The 11,197-nt window shown below is 42.3% G+C and overlaps 1 protein-coding gene across 1 annotated transcript in view; it reads left to right on the top strand.

Moving 5' to 3' along the window:
• Positions 1–3,329: 3,329 nt before the first annotated feature.
• The window catches only part of TAF7L (TATA-box binding protein associated factor 7 like), a 28,119-nt gene continuing 20,251 nt past the window's right edge, over positions 3,330–11,197 (top strand). Inside the window, exons 1-5 of the mRNA XM_053579051.1 lie at positions 3,330–3,633; positions 4,336–4,606; positions 5,139–5,170; positions 9,135–9,208; positions 10,344–10,422. Of these exons, the coding sequence (XP_053435026.1) occupies positions 3,330–3,633; positions 4,336–4,606; positions 5,139–5,170; positions 9,135–9,208; positions 10,344–10,422 (760 nt within the window). The remainder of the gene's footprint in view (positions 3,634–4,335; positions 4,607–5,138; positions 5,171–9,134; positions 9,209–10,343; positions 10,423–11,197) is intronic.

Genomic DNA, 11,197 nt, shown 5'->3' with positions numbered 1-11,197 from the left:
TTGCTGCGCCTCCACCGTGATGACCCCACACTCTATATCTGATTCTTATTTATTTATTTATTTATTTATTTGCAGTTTTTGGCCAGGGCCGGGTTTGAACCCGCCACCTCCGGTATATGGGGCTGGTGCCCTACTCCTTTGAGCCACAGGCGCCACCCTATATCTGATTCTTTTTAAAAAGGTTTTTTTTTTCTTTTTTTCTGTGACAGAGTCTCATTATGTTGCCCTCGGTAGAGTGCCGTGGCGTCACAGCTCACAGCAACCTCCAACTCTAAGGCTTAAGTGATTCTCTTGCCTCAGCCTCCCAAGTAACTGGGACTAGAGGCACCCACAACAATGCCCAGCTATTTTTTGGTTGTAATTGTCATTGTTGTTTGGCAGGCCCAGTCTGGGTTCGAACCCTCCAGCTCTGGTGTGTGTCGCCAGTGCCTTAGCTGCTGAGCTACAGGCACTGAGCCTTTAAAAAAGTTTTGAGGAGCTTTCAGTGTTACTTATTGCATAAGATAATAATAATTAGGGACTTGGGAGAGAATGCAGTTATTAATGATAATAAGAAAGGTTGACATATGCCAATAATATTTATAGCTATTAGAGGTGGGTTGCAAATTTGGTCTGAGCTTCCTAGAAGCCATCATAAAGTTAACTATATAATTCACAATGTTGATACAATTCAAAACAATTACTCAGCCATTTCAATTACCAAAAATAATATCTTTCTTTGAGTTTTCATTAAAGGATTTTTTAAATATAATAAATGCCTTCACACAGCTAAGGACACAGCAAGTAAAGCAAAAAGACAATCTTCCCAATGAGAAAAGATACTTGCAGGGTATGAATCTGACAAAGAGTTGATAACTAAAATCTACAGAGAAGTCAAATTAATCAAAAAAAAAAAAAAAAGAGAGAGAGAGAGCAAACAATCCCATCTACCACTGGGCAAGAGTATGAACAGAACCTTCTCTGAGGAAGACAGACAAATGGCTAACATATGAAAAAATGCTCATTGTCCCTAATCATCAGAGAAATGCAAATCAAAACTACCTTGAGATACCACCTAACCCCAATGAGAATGGCCCACATCACAAAGTCTCAAAGCTGCAGATTCTGGTGTGAATGTGGAGAGAAGGGAACACTTTTACATTGCTAGTGGGACTGCAAACTAATATAACCTTTTTTGGAAGGAAGTATGGAGAATCCTCAAAAAACTCAAATTAGACCTCCCATTTGATCCTGCAATCCCATTACTAGGCATCTACCCAGAAGAAAAAAAATCATTTCATCATGAAAACATCTGCAGTAGACCGTTCATTGCAGCTCAATTTATAATCACCAAAATGTGGAAACAACCTAAATGCCCACCAACCCAGAAATGGATTAACAACCCATGGTGTATGTATACCATGGAATACTATGCAGCCATTAAAAATATGGAAACTTTACATCTTTTGTATTAACCTGGATGGAGTTGGAACACGGTCTTCATAGTAAAGTATTACAAGAAAGGAGGTACAAGTATCCAATGTACTCAGTAGTAATATGAAGCCAGTAGATGAACTAATGCATACTCACATAAGAAAAAAATTCAAATCAATTCAAGGTGGGGGGCAGGAGAATGAGGGAGAAGGGAGGAAGAAGGGTGTGCTCCCACTTAATGGGCATAATGTTGGGGGTTATGATACACCTTTTGGGGGCAGAACACAATTATAAGAGGGACTATACCTAAACAATGCATTGTAACCTAATTCTTTATACTCTCAAATTAACCTGAAATAATAAAAAACCTAAAATATTTTTTAAAAATGCCTTTAAGTATACTCTGCATGGGGGGGGGGAGGAAAAGCAGAGAGAGGGAAGAAGGGAGAAGGGTGGGGCCTTGGTGTGTGTAACACCTTCTGGGGGCAAGACATGATTGCAAGAGGGACTTTACCTAACAAATGCAATCAGTGTAACCTGGCTTATTGTACTCTCAATGAATCCCCAACAATAAAAAAAAAAAAAAAATGGAAGAAAAAAAACGCACAACACTGACAAGTGCAATGCCTGGAATTCCCACAAAAAAAAAAAAAAAGAATGCAGTAAATGTAAAACTAGTTTTGTTGGTCTATTTTGTATTACAATCCAGGGTGAAGTCTTTATGGCAGGGATCCTCAAACTGCGGCCCACCGGTCACATGAGGCGGTGTGATTGTATTTGTTCCCGTTTTGTTTTTTTTACTTCAAAATAAGATATGTGCAGTGTGCTTAGGAATTTGTTCATAGTTTTTGTTTTTGTTTTTTTTTAAACTATAGTCCGGCCCTCCAATGGTCTGAGGGACAGTGAATTGGCTCCCTGTTTAAAAAGTTTGAGGACGCCTGCTTTATGGGTGAATGTCAAAATAAAGATTAATGGATGGATTGTAAAAGGGACCAAAACCTATTTTGTCTAGGTCTGGTGCTTTGATCATGTAGTTCAATTGAATGAAAAGAAATCGTTTCCTACAAGAGGTGGTTGTACAACAGTCTCCCCCCCAAAATATTTATTCCTTACAATTATGTTTTGGTTAAGAGTTAGGCAGTTCATGCTAGTGTTTAATAGGCACCAGCAATGTTTCTTTTCTTTCTTTCTTTCTTTTTTTTTTTTTTTGTAGCGATAGAGTTTCACTTTCTCGCCCACAGTAGAGTGCCGTGGCATCACACAGTTCACAGCAACCTTCAACTCCTGGTCTTAGGTGATTCTCTTGCCTCAGCCTCCTGAGTAGCTGGGACTACAGGCGCCCACCACAACGCCCGGCTATTTTATTGTTGCAGTTTTGGCTGGGGCCGGGTTTGAACCTGCCACTCTTCAGTATATGGGGCCAGCGCCCTACCCACTGAGGCACAGGCGCCGCCCAAGCAATGTTTCTAATAGTATCTTTATGTCTTTTTTTAGCGTTGTTTTGGATTCATTGAGCATACAAAGCATTAGGTTACCCTGATGGCAATTGTTACTTTATGTCTTTTTTTTTTTTTTTTTAGACAGACTCTCAAGCTGTCGCCCTGGGTAGAGTGCATCATAGTTCACAGCAACCTACAACTCGGGTTCAAGCGATCCTGTTGCCTCAGATTTTCTATTTTTAGTAGAGACGGGGGTCTTGCTTTTGTTCAGGCTGGTCTGGAACTTGTGAGCTCAAGCGATCGACTGCTTGAGCCTCCTGGAGTGCTCGGATTGCAGGCGTGAGCCACCGTGCCTGGCCGTTACTTTATGCCTTCAAAGAAGATACCTTTGACATCATCATTTCATGAACGTTCTGGAACTTTACAGATCCCGTGACTAAACAGGAAGCCATTTTACAATCCCCACGACACCGGACCATGGAGCGCCCTGAGGTACAGCTCCCCGATTCCTCACAAAGTGATTCAACAGTGACAACTACGACACCAGATATAATTATCTACGAAGAGCACCAAATTCGTAGTGCCCGTGGAGCTGAAAGTGCCTGTGTCAGCATTGTTGAAACTGCCGAAGAAGACGGCGTCCAATTTCCTGACAGCCAAGGCGGCGACATTCCCGTCGGCCAAGATGCCCCAATTCCTGTCAGCGAAGGTGCTCCAACTGATGCCGACAATGGAGCCCGAGCCGCCGCTGCAACTCCAGGAAACTTACCAGAAGGGACACGTAAGTGTTTTTTAAGGTTTTTGTTTGTGTGTTTGTTTGTTCTTTCTCTCTCTCTCTTTATTTATTTATTTATTTATTTATTTGAGACAGTCTCACTATGTTGCCCTTGGTAGAGTGCCGTGGCGTCAGAGCTCACAGCAACCTCAAACTCTTGGGCTTAAATTCTTTGCCTCAGCCTCCCAAGTAGCTGGGACTACAGGTGCCGCCACAATGCCTGGCTTTTTCTTTTTTCTTTGTTTACAGTTGCATTTGTTTAGCTGGCCCGGGCTGAGTTTGAACCCGCCAGCCTCGTTGTATGTGGCTGGCGCCCTAACCACCGTGCCGCGGGCGCAGAGCCAGTTCTCTTTTTTTCATAAGGATTTTCTTTGGAAGTTTATCAGAACTGCAACCCCGGTTTCGGCAAGCCCCCTTTCAGAGTGGCTCGTGACCCTTTACGAAGATGTAAAATAGTGACTGTGCTAAGAAGAGGGGAGAGTTTAATCATGCTAGAGTACTTTGGGCCTGGGTTGTAGTTATTTAGTGGGTTTATGCGGCAGTGTATTTGTCAGTATGTGAGGTCGCCTCACCAAGGGACAAATTGTCCAACCTAACAGATTTGAGGAGCAATTAAATGTGTCGGGCCTTTTGCAAATATCACTGTCTACTGGTAAAAATCCTCTGGGGCCCTGGAGATCGCCGCTGTGTAACGGTAACTTGTTTTAGAGCCTCGGTTTTGCTTCCCGAGCTCCGTGACCGTCGCGTGCCCTCCCCGCTCGGCCTTTCAAATGTTCCCGCCCCACACGTGGCGAGACCTCGAGGCTGCCGGTCTGTCAGTTTTGCTGGGCGGCTGGGGAGGCGTGGCGGGGCGGGGAGGGGCGGGCGCGGGCCGCTCCTACCTGTCCCTGCCGGGGCCGCCCCAGAACCCGCAGGGCAGAGACACGGCTCCCGGCCCGCACAGCCTTTCCCATGGCGGCGCGAGTCCTCGGAGAAGCAGGTGAGTCTTCCCCGGACCCGGTCAGCGCGGGGGGACAGCACTCCCCACCGCCCTCCCTAGCCTGCCTGCACCTTGAGGCGCTAAGGCTGTGCCCCGTTTGGCCCTGAGGTTAGGTTTTCAAGGGAAACGGGATCAAAGCCCAGGAACTAACTGAACTTTCTCCTTGGAAGCTTAGAGCCCCAGGGATAAGGATGCAGTGGGTCACTGTCTCTAATTTGGACCCGAAGGCTGTGAACTTGAACAAGTACCAATTTAAGCTTGCGTTGACTTGCACTGTCTAGAGCATGCTGCCAGAAGCCCTCCAGCTAGTTATAATTCCCCCAATTGTAATTGAGCTAAATCGAGATGAAGGTGGAGTGAATGGTGGAGAGTGGTCCTGTTAATTTAATTTGGTATCAAAGAGTGCTTGCTGGAAAAGAAGTTGATGCTTTTTTTCCTATAGTAAACACCATACAAAAAGTTCTTTGGGTAAATGCAGGTAACAAATTTTAAAAAGTAGTTTTAATTATTTTAGCCACCTTCTCTCCCACAGGAACTTTTATCAGCTCTGTGTACAAGCTTTGGGTAAAAAATAATTAAAACTCATATCAACCAAGGTTAGCCACCTTCTCTCCCACAGGACCTTCTATCAGCTCTGTGTACAAGCAACTACTTTGAAATAGTTTCAGTTCTTAAATTCTTTCCTTGATAAAAGAAGAGTTGCCAAAAAATCTTTGCAATGAACAAAATGCCCTAGTCTTAGTTCTGCTGAGAAATCTAAAAGTTACTACTGATCTGATAAAATCTTGCTTAGCAGCTAGTTGTTCAAATAATCTGTTTCCCACCCTTGTGTTAGTTACTCTGTTCTGTTCCTTAGGCAATGTGCCCAGCTCCAGATTTTTTGTTCCACTGATTTATTTTAATTAACTTTTTTCTTGCACTCACATTTCGTTTTTGTATTTCTATGTATATGTATGCATGTGTGCATATGTATTTAGAACTGTATGAAGCAAGAAGAAATAACTATCACAAATGATGCAAACGCCCCCCCATCCCAGGTTGTCTGCTTTTCCACTGCTGACTTCTTTGTGTTTTCTGTGCCTCTTTAATAATTTCTGAAGTTATGCTAAAGGATAGAAATCATAACTGCTGAATGATTTTACCCTAATAGGCTCCCAAACCCACTTATATGTGTTTAAAAAAAAAGGTTCCAGTATTTTTAATTGAAATTCAAATTTAAAACTTAGAGTCCAGTTAATGGTTTACAGACTATTAGGGACTGTACCTGAACTGGAGCTTCTACTCTAACTCAAGGTATAAAGTCTTATAACTTGGAGTATAGCATAGTCAGATTTCATATATGTACATTGCTTTCTTCCAACCTTTGAGAAAAATCTTCCTCAGAAGAAGTGTGGGCCCTAATACCCAAAATACAAGCTACTACAAATTCATCCCAAATAGATGGAAAATAAGGTTAAAGACTAACATGGGATCTAGCAATCCTCCTTCTGAGTATATATTCTAAGCACTTGAAATCAGTATGTCAAAGAGATATGTGCACGCACACATTCATTGTAGCATTATTCACAGTAGCCAAGTTATGAAATCAATCTAGGTGTTCATCAGTGGGTAAAGGGATAAAGAATATGTCGTGTATATATACACAATGGAATATTATTCAGCCTTTAAAAAGAATGAAATTGTCATTTGCAGTAACATGGATGAATCTGGAGATCATTCGGTGAAATAAGCCAATCAGAGGAAGAAAAAAAAAATTCACACATATTCTCACTTGTATATGGAATCTAAAACAGTCAAAGTCAGAAGCAGAGAGTAGAATGGTGGTTTCTAGAGGTTGGAGGATTGGGGGAATGGGGAGATGCTCGTCAAAGGGTAGAAAGTTGCAGTTAGATGGGAAAAGTAAATAATAAGTATTTAAGATGATGAATATGCAAATTAGCTTGATTCAATCGTTTCTCCCAGTATGCTTATCATAACATTACTACATACCCTCATAATTATATACAATTATAATTTGTCAAATAAAGATTAACTAAGAAGAGATTATTCACTTTACCAGATGTCTTTTTTTCTTTCTTTTCTTTTTTGAGACAGAGTCTCACTTTGTTATCTTGGTAGAGTGCTATGGCGTCACAGCTTACAGCAACCTCAAACTCTTAGATTTAAGTGATTCTCTTGCCTCAGTCTCCCAAATAGCTGGGACTACAGGCACCTGCCATGACATCCGGCTATTTTTTTCTATTTTTAGAGATGAGGTCTCACTCTTGCTCAGGCTGGTCTCAAACTTGTGAGCTCAGAAAATGCACCCTCCTTGACTTCCCAGAGTACAGGTGTGAGCCACTGTGCCTGGCCTATTTTTCTTTTTAACAAAGGGATCCATCTTAGGGTTACTTTAAATATTCTTTAGGGGCATTTTAAATAAGTGGTAGTTGTGGGCGGCGCCTGTGGCTCAGTGAGTAGGGCGCCGGCCCCATATGCCGAGGGTGGTGGGTTCAAATCCAGCCCCTGCCAAACTGCAACAAAAAAATAGCCGGGTGTTGTGGCGGGTGCCTGTAGTCCCAGCTGCTCGGGAGGCTGAGACAAGAGAATCGCTTAAGCCCAGGAGCTGGAGGTTGCTGTGAGCTGTGTGAGGCCACGGCACTCTACCAAGGGCCATAAAGTGAGACTCTGTCTCTACAAAAAAAAAAGTGGTAGTTGTGAGAATTAAATGAAGTATGGACTTCATTAATGTACATTAATGTACTCAATGTAGTGCCAAGCACATAGAATGCATGCAATAAATGTTAGTGATGAATAAATCAAAATCAGAGTTTAAGTTCTATCCACACTACCCTTTCAGGAATGCATCATTCCATGAAGTTAGGAGTACTCACATACATAGTCTAGCCATAAGAACTGAACTTCTAATTTTTCCCAAAGGTAGCTCAGTACTGTTGATGTTAGCTTTTCTTTTTTTTTTTTTTAGAGACAAAGTCTCACTTTGTCGCCCTCAGTAGAGTGCTGTGGCGTCACAGCACACAGCAACCTCCAGCTCTTGGGCTTAGGCAATTCACTTGCCTCAGCCTCCCGAGTAGCTGGGACCACAGGCACCCGCCACAACACCAGGCTATTTTTTTTTTTTTTTTTGCAATTTTTGGCCGGAGCTGGGTTTGAACCCACCAATTCTGGTATATGGGGCCAGCACCCTACTCCGTTGAGCCACAGGTGCCGCCCCACGCCAGGCTATTTTTTGTTGCAGTTTGGCTGGGGCCAGGTTTGAACCCGTCACCCTCGGTATATAGGGCTGGCACCCTACTTACTGAGCCACAGGCACTGCCCTGATGCTGGCTTTTCTAGAGTCATTAAAAAACTACCTGCTCTCCTATGGACTGTTTAATTCCTACCAGTCCATTAAAGTGGATGAAAAATTGGAAGTGAAGTTTTTGTTTACTTCAAGACATCATAGAACACTTTTGGATTGATTTTAGCCTTTGGTTTGCATTGTTCCCTGCAGAGATCCTATAGTTTGCTTAAGTAACCACCACTGTGTTGCTGAATTGTAGTCCTTTACCTGAGAGTCTAGGAATATTGTAGTTGAATTGTAGTCCTTTACCTGAGAGTCTAAGAATATCATTAAGATTAAATGTTTCAAGGCTGGGGTGCAGTGGCTCATGCCTGCAATCCTTGCACTCTGGGAGGCCAAGGCGAGTGGATTGCCTGAGCTCAGGAGTCTTTTTTTTTTTTTTTGCAGTTTTTGGCCAGGGCTGGGTTTGAACCCGCCACCTCCGGCATATGGGGCTGGCGTCTTACTCCTTTGAGCCACAGGCGCTGCCCTGAGCTTAGGAGTCTTAAGACCAGCTTGAGCAAGAGGGAGAACCCGTCTCTAAAACCAGCTGGTCATTGTGGCAGGCTTCTGTAGTCCTAGCTACTTGGGAGGCTGAGGCAAGAGGATAGCTTGAACCCAAGAGTCTGAGGTTGCTGTGAGCTATGACACAGAGCACTCTACCCAGTACAATGAAGTGAGACACTGTCTAAAAATGAGTAATTTGGATTGATTTTTGGAAACCTATGCATATTGGAGGGGAAATAAAGTGACTTTTAGAAACAATTAAGTTGGGTCGGCGCCTGTGGCTCAAGCGGCTAAGGCGCTAGCCACATACACCTGAGCTGGTGGGTTCGAATCCAGCCCAGGCCCACCAAACAACAATGATGGCTGCAACCAAAAAATAGCTGGGTGTTGTGGCAGGCGCCTGTGGTCCCAGCTACTTGGGAGGCAGAGGCAGAAGAATCACTTGAGCCCAAGAGTTGGAGGTTGCTGTGAGCTGTGATGTCATAGCACTCTACTCAGGGCGACAGCTTGAGGCTCTGTCTCGAAAAAGAAATAATCAAGTTATGTCAAGTAAGGTATGGTGTAACTGTACACATATCATTCCGGTGAGGATTATGGGCAAGGGTTTGTATAATTTAAATAGTACTATCAGAATTGGTCAGCAGAGGGAGCAAGAGGAGTTTTTAGTGACTGTTTGCTTTCTGTTTCCATGAACTCAAGCACAAGAGAGGAGTCAAACTCAGGATGAACCTCCTCATGAACTTGAGAACCAGTTCATATTGCGTCTGCCTTTGGTAAGAAACATTTATATCTCAGAGAAAATGTCTTCAGTGCATAAATATAGTTCTCCTTGGATTCTATAACATTTCTTTTTTTAAATTGAATTATAGCTGTGTACATTAATGTAATCATGGGGTACAATGTGCTGGTTTTATATACAATTTGAAATATTTTCATCAAACTGGTTAACATAGCCTTCACAGCATTTTCTTAATTATTGTGTTAAGACATATTCTACACTTAGTAAATCTCACATGTACCCTTGTAATCTGTAACATTTCTGTTTCAGTTAGACTATACGAACTCACCATTTGTTTCCCAGGAATCATGTTCTATTAAGCATTCCTATCCTAGAGTGCACTCTTCCAGCAGGTTTTTCCCCCTCTGTACACACTATCTATCATGTGGGTTGATTCCTGGCAAAATAGCTGTGACAATGATGGACCCAGTCACTTATCACAGATACTCACAGCCTGTTCCCTGGACAGCCAAGATAAGACTGTTCTGAAATCCTTTCTGTCACTTCAAAAGGGGAAGTGAGAAGAACCAGCCCTGTATCTCTTTGTAAATTTGTCCCCATGAAAGTCTGTCGAAGCTCATCTCAACAAGTATTTGGGTCTCTTCCCCCACTGATACCTGTATTTGTGCATTACTTACTCTAGGAAGCTATATTAAGGATGAGGTTCAAAAAGCTATTTCCCCGATTAGGGTTAGTTAATATGCCAATTAGTATGCCAGGTACACTGAAGCTAAGCCTTTCTTTAGCCACTGCAACGGAAGGGTAGCAGTTAAAGGTAGGAATGTAGAGCTAAGAGAAGGTATTAAGTAACTACTAAAAGACAATGAAGAGATTAGAATCAGCCTCATCCTGACTTGATTTATACAGTGCATGATATCTCATTGTATATGGTATTGCTATTAAGATTTTGAAGGTGTAGAGTTTTTTTAAGGGAGATTTTTCTTTGATATATCTGTTAGCGGCCAACTAAGTAATCCTGACTTTTCGGGCGGCGCCTGTGGCTCAAAGGGATAGGGCGCCAGTCCCATATGCCAGAGGTGGTGGGTTCAAACCCAGCCCAGGCCAGAAACTGCAAAAAATAAATAAATAAATAAAAATAATCCTGACTTTTCAATTTATCTCCTTTTTAGGAACAAGCTTATAATGTCAGGAGCTTAATACATTCTGGAAGTGTCGCCATGAAGGATAAACTAAAAATTGACTTATCTCGTAAGTAGTTAATACCTATTCAGCATACATTGAACAATAATTTACTAAGGGATTGCTATGTGACAGGCATTATACTAGGTACTAAGGATGTAAAAAAGAATATAATATGGTTTATTTCTTGATGGACTCATGGTTTAGAGAAGCTTAAGTCCTCTTAAGAGGAAAAAAAGTAGGAATTATGCAACTTGGGGTGAGTGATTATCATAGTATGTATAGGGAAGAACTTAGGGGTTAACTGTGGCATTTTCATATTGCTAGTAGTTTCCTAGATACAAGATTTATGATTTCTGAATGTCCAAAGTAACGACAAATGAATATGCTGTTCATTGTTTACAAAGGTGACATATATTTATTTTAAATAATAACTTGTTATATTTGCAAACCATACCTCTAATAAGAGGTTAAAATCTAAAACATGTAAGGAACTCAACTCGATAGCAAGAAAACAAATTACCCAATTAAAAAATTGGTAAAAGGGGCTCGGCACCTGTGGCTCAAGTGGCTAAGGCGCCAGCCACATACACCTGAGCTGGCGGGTTCAAATCCAGCCCGGGCCCGCCAAACAACAATGACAACTATAACCAAAAAATAGCCAGGTGTTGTGGCGGGTGCCTGTAGTCCTAGCTACTTGGGAGGCAGAGGCTGGAGAATTGCTTGAGCCCAGGAGTTGGAGGTTGCTATGAGCTGTGATGCCATGGCACTCTACCCAGGGTGACAGCTTGAGGCTCTGTCTCAAAAAAAAAAAAAAATGGGAAAAGGACATGAACAGACACTT

Source organism: Nycticebus coucang, chromosome X (assembly GCF_027406575.1).
Source record: "Nycticebus coucang isolate mNycCou1 chromosome X, mNycCou1.pri, whole genome shotgun sequence".
NCBI classification, from domain to species: domain Eukaryota; kingdom Metazoa; phylum Chordata; class Mammalia; order Primates; family Lorisidae; genus Nycticebus; species Nycticebus coucang.
The sequence above is the reverse complement of the archived record's forward strand: the minus strand, read 5'-3'. Positions and strand labels throughout refer to the sequence as shown.